The sequence below is a fragment of the Perca flavescens genome, chromosome 17 (genome assembly GCF_004354835.1).
Source record: "Perca flavescens isolate YP-PL-M2 chromosome 17, PFLA_1.0, whole genome shotgun sequence".
In the NCBI taxonomy this organism is placed as follows: domain Eukaryota; kingdom Metazoa; phylum Chordata; class Actinopteri; order Perciformes; family Percidae; genus Perca; species Perca flavescens.
The window spans coordinates 22,141,787-22,160,904 of record NC_041347.1 but is presented as its reverse complement, the minus strand read 5'-3'; the positions used below and the strand labels follow the sequence as shown (position 1 = coordinate 22,160,904).

General features: G+C 38.1%; 1 protein-coding gene across 3 annotated transcripts; it reads left to right on the top strand.

Annotated features, from left to right (window-relative positions):
- The first annotated feature begins 199 nt into the window (after positions 1-199).
- On the top strand, positions 200-17,812 carry phyhiplb (phytanoyl-CoA 2-hydroxylase interacting protein-like b). Of its 3 annotated transcripts, none has more exons than XM_028603760.1 (5): positions 200-652; positions 9,194-9,390; positions 10,132-10,306; positions 12,275-12,392; positions 17,214-17,812. In XM_028603760.1, the coding sequence occupies exons 1-5, from the start codon at positions 547-549 to the stop codon at positions 17,755-17,757; spliced, it is 1,140 nt and encodes a 379-aa protein (XP_028459561.1). In that variant the 5' UTR covers positions 200-546; the 3' UTR covers positions 17,758-17,812. The 3 variants fall into 3 exon arrangements, with proteins under 3 accessions (XP_028459561.1, XP_028459563.1, XP_028459562.1); XM_028603762.1 differs by having other exon boundaries at positions 633-662; XM_028603761.1 differs by lacking the exon at positions 200-652 and adding an exon at positions 4,384-4,593.
- The last annotated feature ends 1,306 nt before the right edge of the window (positions 17,813-19,118 follow it).

Sequence of the window (19,118 nt, the reverse complement as noted above, 5' to 3'; positions counted from 1 at the left end):
GAGTGTGGACGGTTTAGATGGAGACCTAAACCGGAGGGGAAACACCGGTCAAATCTGGTTAGGCCTACATAAGAAGCCATTGAATTTACGGAACGTCTCTGCACTAATCCGCTGAACTATTCATGTTCAACTGTCCCGCAACTGAGTAGCACACACAGGGCACGCACACGCGCACACTTGTGGCTCTTGGACACACGCGCTGCATTCACGTGGGGCGTATACAATAAGATAAACGCACCACAGACATTGCATCTTTGAGCTTCATACTGTTAAACGCAGGAGCTGCTATGCCTCACGTCGCAAACCCGAACTGGCGGCTTGTGCTGTTCGCGCCCGTGACGATTCCGCTGACGCGCCACTAGCCGCACCACCCAGGAGATAGAGAGGAGAGCTGTGAGCGACGGAACTAGCAGGGGACTGACTGGAAACCGGTCTCTCTTTCTTTTCTCTTTCCTTGACGACCGTGCTGCTGTGCAAGTCCCGTGGACGATATTCAACGAGCGACAGCAATTTCACCAGTAGCATCAGCCAGGCTCTTCTGCAGAGATGGAGGTACCAGGATTGGCGCACAACATCACTAGTCCATTAAGTCCCTGCGAGGGGATGATCAAGGACCTGAGCTTGGACGCCATACAGTTATGCGAGCGAGATGGTAAGCAGAGGTTTGTCTTCTTTTTACTGGGGTGTTTGCGCATAATATGGGTGCATTCGGCCATATTGTTCATTTCAGAGCCGCTGCAACGCATACAGTCTGTTTTGTCATTGTTTTTAGTTGCATGCTGTACCCATATTGTGTGTTTGAAGGGAGTAGGGGCCGACACCGGTCGCTTTGCCGGTTCCCTGGATGGATGGCTTGTGCGTGGGTAGAGTAGCTGAGTGTCTTGAGCGTGAGAGAACGAGGTTTTGTTCATTCAATAAAGAGATGACTCTGCTCAAAAAGAAATCTGCAAACTGAACATGCACAGGCGAGGAAACAGTGTGTCTGTAAGTGAGTGTCTGTATTTCAGCACCAAAGACATGGACAGAGACTGGCAGCCACCCCGCCTATAACCTGTTTCTTGTCTTTTTGTCATGGAGTTGCTATAATTAATTGATATACACATAGTGCATGACATCCTGTGCAATTTTATGATTACAAAATACGTTTTTAATCTTATATCCCACCCTCAATTTACGAAAAACTCCCGCTGCGTTTATTCATTTTTAATTCATCAAGTCATCCAGCTGCAGCCATGCTGGATAGTCTGTGGTTGACTTCTCTGAATTCAAAAGTTTTCTGGATATATAGGCTACCATTAAACAAAGAGTTGATTTACATTTTATCCTAGATTATAAGGAATCTATCAACTAGTTTTATAATGAGCGGGTGAGCAGTTTTTACATGAGCCGGCTGAACCCTGATGCGAATTTAATGGTGGGGAGGAAAAAAGCAAGTCATCATCAGAACAGAATAAGAGACTCAAACATGGCTGCACCCATGTGTGTGCACAGGCGGTGCAGCCCTACACACCCATCAGTGCAATTACACACATCTGATTCCACATCTGATGCATGGTCACAGAGATCTCTTTTTAATTAAGATTGTAGATTAAGTCACATATAGCAATGAAATGAGATCACACCCTTTCCGAGCTGAATGGATTTAATTTTTTTTTTTTAGCTATACCAGATTATTTTTTTTTATCTGTATTTGAATTGGCCAGTTAATGCACTCATGGAGTCAATGGCGTGTCTTCATCAAGCCCCCAAAGGACCCCCAGCATCTGACCACAGTGCAGTCACTGTAGCACACCTCCTCATTTTCTCATCTGCCAGAGCTGCTCCTCATAATGTATTACAGCAGGACGCAGTTTATATCCTCTTAGTGCTTTGTTGGCCTGCTCTAAATCTGTAATTTTAATAATGGTATATAGGCTGGGGCTGGACTTCTCTAATGGATCCTGTGCCTGCTTTGTGCTTCCTATGCTGCAGGTTTACTGGTCTTTGCAGCACAACACTTTCTTATTTATCCAGTAGATTACCCAGTGTAAATAGTGTCTTTGTGTCCTTGAGACACCCACATACACTCTCTTTATGGAGCAACACTGTTACAATGTCCACCTCCTGTGCAGATTCGGCAGGGCAAGAGTAGTTTCTAGATGTTAGTAATATATTATATATTGAATTCAATATATAATATATTACTAACAATTCTAGAAACTACTCTGCTGTACTACAACCCCACATTGTCCTGCCGAATCTGCATATATATATATATATATATATATATATATATATACAGATAATTCATGTACTGATGGTGTACTACTCATGTTATCATTGGTGCCAGTGGCATTATATTCTGCCCATATTGCATATTAGATATGTACACATTGACTTATTACTGTGGACAATATTGTTATGCAGATGATCTGCTCTATTCAGTTTGGTTACTAAACTGTTGAATGGACACATTAACATACTTGTACACTATAAAATGCAATCCATTAAATACTAAGTGAAGTTTGTAATGTTAAATTATGTTGAGAATGCTTTGTGGTGTTTTTATTTTATTTTATTAGTGTTCCTGCTATTTTGACCAACCCGTGAACTTTGGTGTAGCAGTTTCTCATTTAAAATGACCTCCAGAAATACTGTCTAGTTTACACTTCCCCTGCCACACCCTATGTAGAAGCCTGCATAGCCCACTTTTAGCTTTCTTGGAAATAGACCGTTTTATTATCTTGTCAATACGTACTTCTTGCCAAGGACAGTATTCATTTCAGTTCCACATAGCTTTCTAAATTTATCTCCCAAATCCATTAATATTTAATTCATTTAATCAGCAGCATGAGAGGCTTATGTGCCTATGCTGACCTAGCAAATGGAAATGCATGCAGCTTCAGTAGGCCTATGTGGGGAAGCGCTCACACACACACACACACACACACACACACACACACACACACACACACACACACACACACACACACACACACACACACACACACACACACACACACACACACACACAGAGAGGACTGTTTGAGCATTTCAATGCACAAAAGAAATAGTGGGATACAAGTTGTTTCTGTGTGTGCCCTGTGTAAGAGCTGTGTTACAGCCTTAATGGTTCAGTTTAGTGATGGGGATGTGACATGAATAAGTGTGGGGTAAGGAATGTTTTGCTAAGAGTGATGAGTAGTGGGAAATTTACAGAAGTCTCTGCTGCTGGTGTGTGGATGTTTAGTCATTCAGGACTGCCTCCAAATTTGCCACTAACCTCTGGAAGGCTGACTGGGACCACCATTTTGATTTTATATTCACAGTTAAAGTGTAGTTACAGGGGGTAATGAAATACACATGACATGTCTTGCAAGGCCTTTATTCTGTGGCCATTGACATAATTAAGTTGTCATGATGGATGGCTGCCATTTATGCAACCAAGTACTGTGTCTGCACTGTCTGAATCTCCCTGCCAGAAATACTGCAGCTCTAGCTGTGACACCGTCAGTCTGGCAGCGTGTGTGCCCATGATAGATAGACAGATAGGAAACCATCTGCTAAAGGTACCTTAACTTCACCAGTAACTGTGTTAAGTTGAAGAAAAGCTCCCTCAGTGTCGAGCCTGCCAATTACTAGTCGACAACGGCGTATTTTCCTCAAATTCAGTGCCTGAACAAAAGGCTTTTACTTTTCGACACCCTGAGGAGACATTTTGCAAGATTAAACAGGTAATGAGGAGAACTTATTGTTAAGGGGCCAAATGTGCTGCATTTCAGACATTATCATAAAAAAAAAGAAATGTATTAGCCACATTAGCAATGTGGCTCTATGGATGGCAATGTTGGTCTGTTGGTTGGTCCACCTCTTTGGTCCAGACTAACATATCTCAACAACAATTAAGTGGATTGCCATGAAATCTTGTATACATATCCATGGTCGCCAAAGGATGAAGTCTCCAGATTTTGGTGATCTCCTGACTTTTCTTCTAGCGCCACCATGAGGTTGACATTGTGGGTTGTTTTGTGAAATGTCACAATCAGATTGATTGCTATTAAATTTGGTACACACATCCATGTTCCCCTCAGGATGAATTGTAACAGCTGTGGGTATCCCTTCACTTTTAGATCATAATGTTTTCTTCTTTTTCCAACTATGTGGTTTATGACCAAATACCTGCAAATCATCATCATCAAATTATCATAAGCCTTAGCTGGACTTTGTGTTTACTGCTAATTATCAAATAGTAGTATACTAACATGTAAAACTAAGATGGTGAACATGGTAAACACCATCAGCATGTTACCATTGTCATTGTGTATATTATAACGTCAGCATATTAGCATGCTGACGTTAGCATTTAGCTCAAAGCACCGCTGTGTTTAAGGAGTCTTACAAAGCTGCTACTAGATAGATACTAGATACTAGACTCCTGTGTTATATAGCATGTAACTCCTGTGATAACTTGTTTAGAGCTTATCCAATATGTTCGAACACAACAGCAGCACGGCCTTATGACGTACAGCATCGTCTGAGTAAGCTAGCATTTTAGTTTGGCCAATTTTCAGTGTGAGCAGTTGCGTACCATGACTGTGCTGGCAAGAGTTACAGGTACATATTATGGAGCTACTTATTGGCTGCATAACATATTCACTTGCAATTGACTTTACTGTATTACGTAGTTCTGAACATTCTTTGAGATTGATTGAAGAGCAGTCTGACCCTTAAAATGTGCTTCAAACTTTTATGCTTATTTTCCTTTTTTAAATGTTTTTTTCAGTGTCTGACTGTTGTTATATAAAATCCTTCTATACACGATTCTATTCAAGACTTGAACCGCAAGCCGGTTGTTTGGGAATTCATATTCTATGCGTTGAGAAATGATGACTCATTCTGGTTTAGAAAAACAGATCTGTCCTTCTCTGAAGGTACTCTCTATTAAATTAATTTGGAAGAACAGGGATGAATAGGGTGGATTCCTACGAGTCCACTTATGTCTAGTGTCTTTACTAGGTTATTTTTCTTTGCTGTTTGGGGGCTTATTGATGTGTAAAAGGTGGTCCTCCTGACTGACCACCACACTGACTGTCTAAGCCTGATGAAAAGAGCATTGTTTATGCTCTGTGTCTCAGTCTAGCCTGTGCATTGAGAGAAACAATGGCATGATTTTGAAAGGCCTGCAAACATTGATGTCTAGTAAGTGTGTTACATTGCTCATGTCTACAGTTCAGTTTTGGACCAAACACTGCAACTTAAAAAGTAGGAGACTCTGAGTCTCACCGGTAACAAGTAATTCACAGCATTAAGCCAGGTGGGACTGGAACAAATCCTACCACAGAGAGCCATTAGGATGGCCCTACGTATGCATGTTAACAAGGTTTTTATTGATCTTTCTGCATCTACTGCTATTCTACACTGTGGCATTTGAATGCACACTGAGTAAAAGGCCAATATCCAATAAGGTCCATTTGATAAGGCTTAGCTGATTCATCAGAGTAGGCTTTCCATCTTTTACATTTATTTATTTAGCTATAGGGCACATATTTCTGTGTCCTGCATTGTGGTGCAAGCATGTACAGTGATCCTATGTCATCTTGAACCCCCTGCACATGTGTGCACAGCATGAGTAATATGTGCTGTTAAGCTCCTAAGGAAGGGCTAAAACACACACTCATTTTGCTTGATCATGATGAAGCAAAAATCCCCCACCCTCCGCCTTCTGCACAGCCTTATAATACAATGCAGTACATAGTAAGGTAAATTCATTACAGCCTAATGGCTTCCAAAAAATTATGACTCAACTAAATTAATATCAGCTACAGTGCAAGTAGCACAGGTACAATACTAGCATGAGGTAGCCTGAAGTACAATACTAGCATAATAAATGCAAGTCAGAGGTTTAGGCCTCCCATGTGAGATTGTAAAATGACTCTCCCTTACCACCTGGCCTTCATCCTGGTTGGCTTTTGCTCCTCCATCTTTTATCCTGCGCTTCTAGAGTCCCAGAAGATGCAGAGCACAGCTTAGCACTGTGTCAGTGTATTTACCTGCAGGCAAAGCTACTTGTTACACATTGTAGAGTAATCAGATTCATATTTAGAGCAAACAGGTTCTAGGTAAATCTATTCATTAATTTTGGTATCAGAATTTGGTAATATGTTGGCTTCATTTAATTCTTTAACTTATATATTAAGGTTAAGGTTTTGTATTGTTTACCTTTTTAAAAACATACAGAACAGTGAACAGTGGTGGTTGCAGATTTCTGTCTGTCTCAAGAACATTTCTGTTTTTGCCCAGTAAACCTTCAAGCCTTCAGCTTGCCTTCAGCTTGACTGCATAGCCTTAAGAGCATTATGTAAGCAATATCTGACTACATTTGCAAAGCTCCATTGTGTCGGTGCAATGCCTCCATTTGCAGGTTATTTAAGAGAGCATTAGAGTAAACAGGAGCTAAATCAGCACAGTGCAGTTACAAGGAGCGGGGAGGGCAAAGACCTGCATGGGGTCTGCTTTCAGAGTATTTAAGGGAAACATCGATGTTGACATTAACATTTTACAAGACAAGGAAGTTACTCTGCTTCAGGCACAACACAGCAACTGAGTTAGCAGGTTTTTCCTCTTTGGTGTTTGTTTTCGGTTAGTGTTTATACTGTGTCATATACTGATGGTGTCCTGAAGTAGTGAGAATTTTGGATGGAATGGGTGACCTTAAAGATTATGTTTTATGATCATCAATGGTCATCAATGATGACTGCTTATGATGAATCGACACAAAATAGCTGTCTGATTCCCCAGTAAAAAAGATTACCCGAGACACCTAGTAGTGGTATTATTCCTGTAAAATGTGCAATTATTACCACATTCGAATTACACTTGTACTGTCTATTACTCAGGATTTGTATGGGAATTGGCAACAATCTATTGTCTTATTTCACTTCCTTTGAATACATTTGATTTGATTTGATTAGATTTCTTTATTTGAAAGGGGTCATCGAACATTAATCAACATTAAAACAATGTAAATGTGCATGAGTTAGCTCAAAAGTGCTAATTTTCATCGGTAGTCCCCCAGCCAGATGTAAAACAGGCAGCCTTTAAAAATAATGACAGGTATATCTTTCCCTCACGCTTTGTCTTGCTTTTGTTAAAGGTCAGTCTCAGGTGGGATGATACAGTGCTGACATTACTGTCTGGTCCGTGCTGACTCGTTGGAGCATTTTCTGACAGAGGTCTGCTCCATCATGTCCGCGTTAACCCTCTCAGTCTGAGCCAAACTTATCTGCTCAGTGGGTTTAAAGTAGAATGAGACTGGCTTTAAATGGACGAGCAGCAGGATGAGATGTTTTCACAAATCAAAGCAGGGAGGAGTATGAGTGCCTGCATTATAGATCTGAGAGCTAAGCGTAGCGCAGTTAGGCTGAGGATGTAACTGCAGGCCAGTTTACATTTTTACACATTCAGAAATCCCCTACATCCAGTGGCACTAAAATTTTTATTCCGCCATGTACAGTAAATCCAGATAAATCCTTATAAATCCTGTTTAAAATACACTGACTTACTGTATATAGTTTTTTTTTTTTTTAATTATCAAAGATTTCTGTTCATCACTGAAAAGTAATCTTTCCACTCTAAAAGTGCACAAGATATATTTATGTTATGGTCCAAGCAAGTAACAATAGGAGGCCTTTCTTTTTAGACTGAAGATGATTTGTTTTGGTAATCAGCTAGTTGCGATTAGGAACTAGGGATAAGGACAAAAGTAAGCAGGGGGTCTGATCTGATCTGGTGATAAAGAACGTACATTAGTCTCTTACTATTTAAGCCAGACATACGTCATGATTTGGAAAAAAGAGCCAAGCAAGCAGAAAAATGCGAGGCTAAGCTGCCTTTTGCTGTTTTCAACTCTCAAGGGCAAGATACACATTGGGTGTAGGAATTACTTTCCTAAAATGAATCAATCTACAAATGCTCCACTGTTGGAGGGTTGTGTGGAGGCGAGACAGGAGAGTCCACATAGCCCAATTATGGGATAACTCTTTTATGCCGCCCTCTCTGAGCTGATGAGTGGAGATGGATGTTCCATGCTCCACTGCCTCTGCCATTGTTTACTCCTCTATAGAAGTTGCGTTGTTGTGCATTACTCCCAAATTCTTGTATTTTACTCTTGTGTTTGGACCCCCAGATTGCACACAGAAAACACATTGTTGCCATGCCAAGTGGCCGACCCTGAGTGTGATGCAAAGTCTATATTCATCCTAATTCTACAGAGCTCTCATTCAACCCCGTTTTGAAATTTTCACTGGCCTCAGTATGCACTTTGGGTTGTACGTCTCTCCTGTAATGTAATGTTACTTACTGTACAGGGACCTGACTAATGCATGTAGATCTATGGAGCTCAGAGCAATGTACGATTTATCAACTTATTTGATGGAAAATGATGTAGCAATGGCCTTTATGTTCAGGCCAAATACTGTATGCTACAAAATGATCCAACATAAATGAATGGCTGAAGTTTTGTGACGTACAGTAGCATTTTAAATGTTATTGCTGCAGGCTCATGTGCCTACACTGTGCTAGCTGAGTTTTTTATATCTTACTGCTGATTACAAATTAATCCATCTCTTTAGTGAGGAGAGGAGATTCAATCAGCAGCGTTTGAAATATTTAATGCCACATATGTTCGGGAAAGCAGATACAGAGTAGGTGTGTGTGTGTGTGTGTGTGTGTGTGTGTGTGTGTGTGTGTGTGTCTGTGTTTGTGTGTGTGTGGTAAGGGACTGATGTGTTTCCATGGCAACATATATTGCAGTCAGCGACACAGGCAGTTCTGTGTGTGTGTGTGTGTGTGTGTGTGTGTGTGTGTGTGTGTGTGTGTGTGTGTGTGTACTACTGTTAGTACTGTCTGTGAAATAATTACTGAGAAACTGTAGTAGTATCGTGTTGAAACAAAATATATTTCTGAGATTTGAATAAAAGATGGGCATAGATACAGGATTTAAAGGTGTGCACTACCGACTTAATATGTCCTCAATTTTCTCAGATAATAAAAACGTGAATTACGATCACTTATAAATGTCCCTCACACTTAAGTTATTGCAAGCAAAGATTCAAAATTGATATATTGAAAGAAGCTTTACATTGATCACAGGATTCCTGTTGTTCTATTTGACATTTCTAATATCGATGTTGCTCATTGTTTTTCTACTACACAGGAAGTAAATCCCAGGATGGCAGCAGCTCTGAGATGGAGGAGCTCCCTGTTCCTCAGAACATCAAGATCAGCAACATAACCTGCGACTCCTTCAAGATCTGCTGGGACATGGAGCCGCGCAACAAGGAGCGCATCACACACTACTTTATTGACCTGAACAAGAAGGAGAACAAAAACTCAAACAAGTTCAAACACAAGGTAATGCTTGAATCAGCACAGATTAACACCTTTAAAAGGTAACACTAGGTATGATAATCCTTGATGTTAGAAAAAAAAGCTGAAACACATAACACAGGTGTGTTTTACCTTGAAGATAACCTTTCTTTCACACTTGAGGCAAAAAGAATCACTTCAATATGGTTTTGTTCAAAGACTCCACAGCGAGCCGTTGCTCTGAGCTCTAAAGCTAATATCACTCACACAGCCCTTTCTGCCTGAGAGTAATTTCACCTGCAGCAGGACGACTGCAGCTCTTTCACTGCACAGTCAGTCAATCTAACAGACTTGTTTCATCAGCCTCTTTCCTTTCCTCCTGCAGTCACTTCCTGGGTGCTGTAAGTGTTCTCCTCTTCCTAGCTGACGAACCCATACTAGTATTTGATTTTGGCTGGCGTGCAGCAACAGTGTTGGTGGATAAATGGTCTGACTCTGTTGCTAGGCAGGGGCTCCCGGTCCAATCAATGATCTGCTACGGCCCACTGAGGCTTGTGGGGGGGGGGGGTAGTGTACAGAATATTCTGTACATACATAAAGAAAAGGGCAGCTACAGGTATAAACTGCAGTCTGGTACATTAAATGTGTGCATGTGTGTGTTTACAAGCAGGGGTCTGCAAATCCCTGTGTGTGGCTAAAAGAAAGCCATAACTGGAGTATCTCTTTCTGAGCAGTTTTTTTTCCTCTCATCATATACCTCCTTTTTCCATCCCTTCCTCCTTCCAGGATGTTCCTACTAAGCTGGTAGCCAAAGCAGTGCCCCTGCCCATGACGGTTCGGGGCCACTGGTTCTTGAGCCCACGCACAGAGTACACCGTTGCTGTCCAAACCGCATCAAAACAGACTGATGGGGACTACGCCATCTCTGAGTGGAGCGAGATCATCGAGTTCTGCACTGCTGGTGAGTAGTATGCAGCTTACAGTACCATGAGTACATGTCATTTTTTATTTGTATTGAACTGAACTACAGAGGAAAATAGGATAAATAGGATTAAAGGGGGGCTAATTTATACTGAGTGGAGTGAAAATGGATGGAGAGATGGAGGAGGGGAACGTTAGGGAAAAGAAGGATTAAAGGAAGGAGGGGAGCTGTGCTGTATATCTTCTGATGCAGAGGTCACCAAGTTCAACATGGTTGGCTTGTGGCTTAGAGTGGGGGAGGGGAGAAGGGGAGGAGATGATGGCAGCAGTTGATATGGGGGGAAGGAGAAGAGGTGAAAACTGATAAAGGGGATTGCTTAAATATGATGGTTCAAATCATCTGTCAGACACCCTTAATTACTGTTAAACCTCTCAGTTAATTTGTTAAACTGCCATTTATTCCTGCTGTATACTTGACAGGCTGATGGGAATGTAATTTTGACTTAATGATGGCACTTGATGAGGGGATCAATACGTATTACAATATGTATTACAGTGCATCCTGTGAGTAAGTATTGTCGTGGAAGTTTTTCTAGAAGCAACAGGGTTAGTGATATTCATGATAAAATCAAAACGAATAACGACTGTTTGAGAATTAAACCAAAGTTTGGTCTTTGAGTATTTATTTACAATTGCAAATGGAGAAACACAGTTTCAAAGCTACACGCAGCACAACTGAAAATGTCTTTCTAACCTAAAGTCTAAACATCCAAACATCATATAATGAAGAAACTCCGTTAAGCCACCCCTCTAAATGTATGGCCATAGTTGATCACCTTCCCCTCTGCTCCTGTTCTTTTCATTAGCCTAAACAACAGTTTTATCTCAGGAGACAGAGTTCTCACTGTCGTAAACAGTCATCGGCATTCTCCACTTCTATCTAAGCAAAAATACAACAATGTGAGGAGCTTCAGGCTAGTAAAACTAAATAACTCTCTAGGCTATAGTTGACGGCTGTACCTGTTCGCCTCTCAGGTGCTTTAAAAGTCTACAGGAAGGAACAGGATTTTGTGGAGGTTTAAAACAATCTTTAAACAAATGGTTAAAATAAAATTTGCCACCACAGTATATGTACCAAATTTCATGGCAATCATTCCAATAGTTGAGTAGATATTTCACTCAAAAAGACAAATGTGAATATCATGGTATCCTGCCACCATGGTTGGTTAAAACATTTAAAAAAAATCAACAACAACTAAAGAGGGTGGGGCAGATGTTGAACAGATGCAGTTGAGATGGGAGGAAGGAGAACAGGCAGTGGAAGAGTGTGTGTGATGAAGGTGTAGAGATGTTGGTAGTGATGTTGTTGATGGTCCGAGGCAGGCTAAAGATGCCGCTGCCAAGATCTTCCATTCCTGTAAAATTCTCAGTTTCTCAATTGAATTTTTTAAACTAGCATTCCATTATGTATGCAAATAGGCTAACAGGTCTAAGAAATGCAGAATGCATTGCAGATACTTAGAGAATGAGAATTGAGAAATCTGCTTTACATTAATAATCTTCTTAATAGTCTTCTTTAACTTTTGTTAAAGGTTCTTTATAGTTACATGAGAGCAGGGAATTTTCCCCAAATCTTCCTTTTCGGTGTGTTCAAGTGCTTGTAGGAAAATTGTAATGGGGGAAAAGATCCTCTATCATTATGAAACTTAATATATACTTTAGATAAAATCCACACCCATTTGGCAGACCTGCTTACATGGTGGTGAGTGAAAGGAGACTGTATAATGCTGAGTCATTTTAAGCTATGAATATGAAGAAGTTAAGAATGGAAGGATCTCAGGGTCCTTGAGTACACATGCACAGTTCACATTCTATACTAGCCAGTGCACACAGTCACTCTTGTTATTTATAATTAAAGAATTAAATTTCTACAAATGACATTTGTACACTGGTTTCCGATCCTTCTGATGACAGCATATCCATTTTCATTGTAATGTGTGTTTTCCAGATTATTCCACAGTGCATCTAAACCAGCTGTTGGAAAAGGCAGAGGTCATCGCCGGCCGGATGCTGCGTTTCTCTGTCTTCTACAGGAACCAGAATAAAGAGTACTTTGACCATGCCAGGTAGGCAGCCCACCCTCATTATTACTGAGATGTAGTGTATGTTGTCTTTAGTTTCATTTTGATCTGTTCTTTGATTTTAAATTAATAAGAGCATTAATTCAAAATGGTCACAGACAGTTTTTGGCTGTGTATAAATGTGTCTGCATTGCTTTACTCCACTCTTTCTCCCCAATTTCTTTGCATTTTTAAATAATTTTCTTTCTTTTTTTTTTACTTTTTCATGACATACTATATGACTTTTTTGTGACTTTCATGACATACTATACTATGATTTTTTTTATTATTTTCTATGACATACATATTATGCTATGACTTTGTTATTATATTTTTTATGACAGAGTTTACTATGACTTTTTATGACATTATTATACATAATACATTATACATATTACTCTAATATTTGTGTTCACTCAAGTCTTTGATGACCAAGTGTGAACTACTTGTTGACCTTTAAAAAAAAAAAGCATGATGCAGCTCTGTGCAGCATGAGTACGAAGGCTGTCAATACCTCTACCATAGCAACCTTTTGCAACAGTCACTCTTATTTTATTGTAGTCTGTGGAAAGAAAAAAAGAAAGTAGAACCATAAACTGTGTCTAGAAGAATAAATGTGAAAAAAAAGATTTATTTTTATTGATACATTCATAAATATATATATATATATATATATATATATATATATATATATATATATATATATATATATATATATATATATAATATAAACCAGAAGTGTACAATGTCAAAAGCTCTGATCATTGTCAACAACTGTTTTTAGGGGGAATTAACTTCATACAGGCAAAATGGAGGGATAAACACTAACTTGACAGCATTTGAACTTCCACTACAATGCCAATGTTCACATATTTTCCAAGGTGAACATGTAAATTGATACACAGTTTAGATCAACTATGGCATTCTTCTTAATGCATATCATAGCACAATGTAGGACAAAAAAACTGACATGCACAAAGACGAAAGGATTGTCTCATTGATTGCATTTAAGCTTATACCTTTTTTTGCCAAGAATGCACTTGAATTTTTATTACATACTAAACTATGACCTTTTATGACTTTTTATGACATACTATTCTATGACTTTTTTATAACATACTATACTGACTTTTCTATTTTTTTATGACATACTATACTATGACCTTTTATTACATACTAAACTATGACTTTTTATTATTTTTTTATGGCAAACTATACTATGACTTTTTTATATTTTCTATGACATACTATGCTATGACTTTATTATTATATTTTTCATGACATAGTTTACTATGACTTTTTATGAAATCTTTTATGACATACTATACTATGACTTTTTATGAAATGTTTGATGGCATACTATACTATGATTTTTTATGACATACTAAACTATGACTTTTTATTACATACTAAACTATGACTTTTTATAAAATTATTTTTATGGCATGCTATACTTTGACTTTTTATGACATACTATTCTATGACTTTTTTATTACATACTATACTGACTTTTCTATTAAACTTTTATGACATACTATGCTATGACTTTGTTATTATATTTTTCATGACATAGTTTACTATGACTTTTTATGAAATATTTTATGGCATACTATACTATGATTTTTTATGACATACTAAACGAGGACTTTTTATGACACAATACTATGACTTTTTATGACTTTCTAATGACATACTATACTATGACTTTATATGACTTTTTTATGACATATTATACTGTGACTTTTTTATAATTTGTTTATGACATACTATACTATGACTTTTTTATGGCATACTATACTATGACTTTTCATGACATACTAAACTATGACTTTTTATGACATACTATACTATGACTTTTTTATGACTTTCTATGACATACTATACTATAACTTTTTATGACTTTCTTATGACATACTAAACTATTACTTTTTTATAATTTTTTTATGGCATACTAAACTATGACTTTTTATGACATACTATACTATGACTTTTTTATGACTTTTTATGACATACTATACTATAACTTTTTATGACTTTCTTATGACATACTAAACTATTACTTTTTTATAATTTTTTTATGGCATACTATACTATGACCTTTCATGACATACTATACTATGACTTTTTATGACTTTTTATGACATACTATACTATGACTTTTCATTACTTTTTTATGACATACTATACTATGACTTTTTATGACTTTTTATGCCATACTAAAATATGACTTTTTATGACTTTCTAATGACATACTATACTATGATGTTTTTATTAATTTTTTATGACATGCTATACTATGGCTTTTTTTATTAATTTTTTATGGCATGCTATACTTTGACTTTTTATGAAATACTATTCTATGACTTTTTATTACATACTATACTGACTTTTCTATTAAACTTTTATGACATACTATACTATGACTTTTTTATACATTTTTTATGGCATACTATACTATGAAGTTTTCATGACTTTTTATGACATACTATACTATGACTTTTTTATGACCTACTATTCTATTACTTTTTTTTTAATTGATATACTATGCCTTTTTATGACATACTATACTATGCCTTTTTATGACATACTATATTATGATTTTTTATGACATACTATACTATGACTTTTTATGACTTTTTTATGACATATTATACTATGACTTATGAGATTAAACTATGACTTTTTATGACATACTATTTTATGACTTTTTATGACATATACACTTTTTTATTACATTTTTATGATATACTATACTATGACTTTTCATGACATTTTTTTATGGCATACTATACTATGTCCTTTTTAAGACTTTTTATGACATACTATACTATGACTTTTTTATGACATACTATACTATGACTTTTTTATTACATACTAAACTAAAGAAAGCAAAAGCAGGATACCCAGAAGACAATAAAACAACGAAAAGCCAAATAGTAATAGTAAGTCTAAATTAATTATGAATACATAAATGAATACAAGTAAAAGCGATTAAAAGGGCAACAATACAACTTTTTATTATATTTTCTTTTTATTTGGCATAACAAGAGTTCAAGAGTGTGTGGAGTTAGTCTCTCACTTCATTATAGATAGATAGATAGATAGATAGATAGATAGATAGATAGATAGATAGATAGATACCAGTACTTTTCACCAAACAATTCGGATGCAGTGTCAACTCAACAGGTACTATCATCACCTTAGCATCAGTAACTTTGTAACTGCACTAGATAGACAGATATAAATAGTAAAAACTAAATAAATAAATAATGTTGAATAATAATAAAAATAATGAATACTGTGGATAATATAAATACAAATAGAAGATAAATATATAAACAAATGCAAATTTTGAATAAGGCTAACACAGACAGTAACTGACTGACAGTCCAGCAGCCTAATGACGTAATGCAGGTGAACATTCAATCAATTTCACCTCACCATCGCTGGTATGAGCTGAACAACCGTATGGCCTGGGGGACAAAAGATTTCTTCAGTCTATCTGTTGAGCAGGACGGAGACAGCAATCTGCCACTGAACGTACTCCTCTGCCTAGAGTATGTGCTGTGCAGAGGGTGGCTGGCATTGTCCATGATGTAAAACATGATTTATGTTCCATTGATACAGTGGAGTTATCACAAGCTAAGACTGTTTAGTTGTGCTATCTTACAAAACGTATAGTAAATGTAAGTTAAAGTGTGTCAGTGATGTAACCAGTTAGAACTTGATGTGGCGACGAGGTCTCAGAATGTATGGAAAGGGTCTTAAAAGGTACATTTAACTTCAGGATTCCTGCATATACCCTGGGGAAAGAAAAAGAAAACATGCTTATAGCTACAAAAGATGCACAGGTCTGTTTTGATGTTAGGAGTGTGACCGATGGGAGGAAGAGAAGGACTATCTCTGGAGTAGCCTGTTTTAGTTGTTTACTGAAACATTGTACAGTTATAGTGTATACTGGATTTTGTCTGGGTTACTGTGAGTGCTTTTTTTTTTTTTTTTTTCAACGTCTTGTCAAGTACTACCCCTGTAATGGTGTTGTCTTTTTCTCCTCATATCTTCTCTCAATGCTCTACGTCTGACAAAGCACATTACTGTACTAAAGCCACAGCTTGTGAGCACTCTTTTGCTGGAGCTTTATAACATGACGTCATCTGGATAGACTTCTACCCTTAGGTAGAGTTGCATCTGCTACAGTGTACTGAAAGTGCTTCTGTTAAACTGCACCATCATGTGGGGAGTAACAGTACTGACATAAGCAGTTGATAAGGCCTCTGCTCCAGTGACCTGCGGTGGGAGCTGTTTAATTCCATAATGCCCACACCAAAGCATCAATTACAGATATAATTACAACCTTTGGAGTGATGGAGTAAATCTGATCTCCGAAGCTCCAATTATGAATTGGAATTACACTCCTGTGGGGAAGATATGCAGCTGCCACAGAATCAGCCATCACTTTGAATGTTCATCTGTTAATTTGCTTTCTGAAAGCTGCTTTTGTTTTCTAGCAGTTTATCATAATGATAAAGACATTAGTTTCTCAATGGAACTTTTTTCCTCCCACTAGGTTTCTGTGAGACAAACTGGACTAAGCTAATGTCATTACAGTTCCAGAAATAGTGAAACTAGATATGTATTCCATTCAGTTCATTGTGTTATGAGACTGGCTGCATCTTACACATTTAATCAGCTTTTCCCCCCATGTGTCATGCCGTCTGCTGGCATTTCCAAAATGACGGATTTCCTGAGAGGGAACACAAAAACTGCAGATCAAAACTATGTTTGTTTGTTCAAAGCCAGTTTTTATTCTCTTTTTCTAAACTCTAGGGAGGCGCAGGAGAACCGGATGCTGCAGTCAGTGAAAGACAACAGTGGCAGCCACGGCTCACCCATCAGTGGCAAGCTAGAGGGCATTTTCTTCAGCTGCAACACAGAGTTCAACACAGGCAAGCCTCCACAGGACTCCCCTTACGGCCGCCATCGCTTTGAGGTTCGGGCTGACACGCTCTTCAACCCCGACACCAACCTGTACTTTGGAGACTTCTACTGCATGTATACAGCTTACCACTATGTTATTCTGGTCCTGGCGCCAAAGGGCTCCACGGGAGATGAGTTCTGTAAGCAGAGGCTTCCTGCGCTAGACATCACCAACAACCGTTTCCTTACCTGCAAGAAGGGTGAAGAGGGTGATGGCAGTCTGGTGTTTCACCACGCCCAGGATGTCATCCTGGAGGTGATCTACACGGAGCCCGTAGACCTGGCGTTAGGCTCTGTGGCTGAGATCAGTGGGCACCAGCTGATGAGCATGTCTACAGTAAATGCCAAGAAGGACCCCAGCTGCAAGATCTGCAACATCAGTGTTGGACGCTAAGAACAGGCAGAATGCAGGAAAGGGAGGGAAGTACTAGAGGTGACTGAGCTCTAAACACACACAGGAAGTCCACATGTACTGAAGAAGCAGACACATGCATGAAGCAGCAGATTTAGTAGGCTCCCAGACATGCACACCAACATATCTCTGACACCGCTCTGTATTCTGAAGAGAACATCATTCCCAAAGAAGAGTGGAGGAAAAAAAGGAGGAAGGTACACACTCTTGGCACTTCCACCGTTGTCTCCTCATCTGGCAAGGGTTACCCTAATAGTTGAAAACATACATAATAAAAACATACCTAAAGATATCCCACATAAGGGACCATTAATTGAGACATCTAAACCTGGGACACCAACACACAGATCTATCCACCCTGCAAGTCAACACTGGCATACTGACCAATCCCTTTAACCGGACTAACAAACATCGGCTGATTCTATTCAATTTCCTGTTGATTACTTTGAACACTTGTAACGTATTTTGTTAATGACCTTTGCCTTGTTATTATTGATATGCTGATGACCGAGTGTCCGCTGTATTTGCGGACACGCATTTTGCTGTTTCCAGTTACTTTGACTTGAGTTGGTCGTTTTTAGAAAGGTTTTCTTCTCATTCCACCATAGACAATTTTCAGACTTTTTTTACCTCCTACTAGTGGCACTGACTGGTACTACAATTTTATAGGGCTGCAGCATCGATAGTCATCTTTCTTTATACCAAAGGTATTACAAACCAGACGTGAAACCGCGGTGGAATCTTAACAGTACTAATGCAACAGCCTCTAATATGTGTGTTCACTCAAGTCTTTGATGACCAAGTGTGAACTACTTGTTGACCTTTAAAAAAAAAAAAAAGCATGATGCAGCTCTGTGCAGCATGAGTACGAAGGCTGTCAGTACCTCTACCATAGCAACCTTTTGCAACGGTCACTCTTATTTTATCATAGTCTGTGGAAAGAAAAAAAGAAAGTAGAACCATAAACTGTGTCTAGAAGAATAAATGTGAAAAAAAGATTTATTTTTATTGAAGCATTCATATATATATATATATATATATATATATATATATATATATATATATATATATATATATATATATATAAACCAGAAGTGCACAATGTCAAAAGCTCTGATCATTGTCAACAACTGTTTTTAGGGTGAATTAACTTCATACAGGCAAAATGGTGGGATAAACACTAACTTGACAGCATTTGAACTTCCACTACAATACCAACGTTCACATATTTTCCAAGGTGAACATGTAAATTGATACACAATTTAGATCAACTATGGCATTCTTCTTAATGCATATCATAGCACAATGTAGGACAAAAAAACTGACATGCACAAACACGAAAG

Bases quoted from the DNA above. Each gene is read 5' to 3' on its own strand.
- phyhiplb (XM_028603760.1), top strand. From the start codon at position 547: ATGGAGGTACCAGGATTGGCGCACAACATCACTAGTCCATTAAGTCCC. The intron at 9,391-10,131 runs GTAATGCTTGAA...TCCTCCTTCCAG, and splicing joins CAAACAAGTTCAAACACAAG to GATGTTCCTACTAAGCTGGT. The intron at 12,393-17,213 runs GTAGGCAGCCCA...TCTAAACTCTAG, and splicing joins GAGTACTTTGACCATGCCAG to GGAGGCGCAGGAGAACCGGA.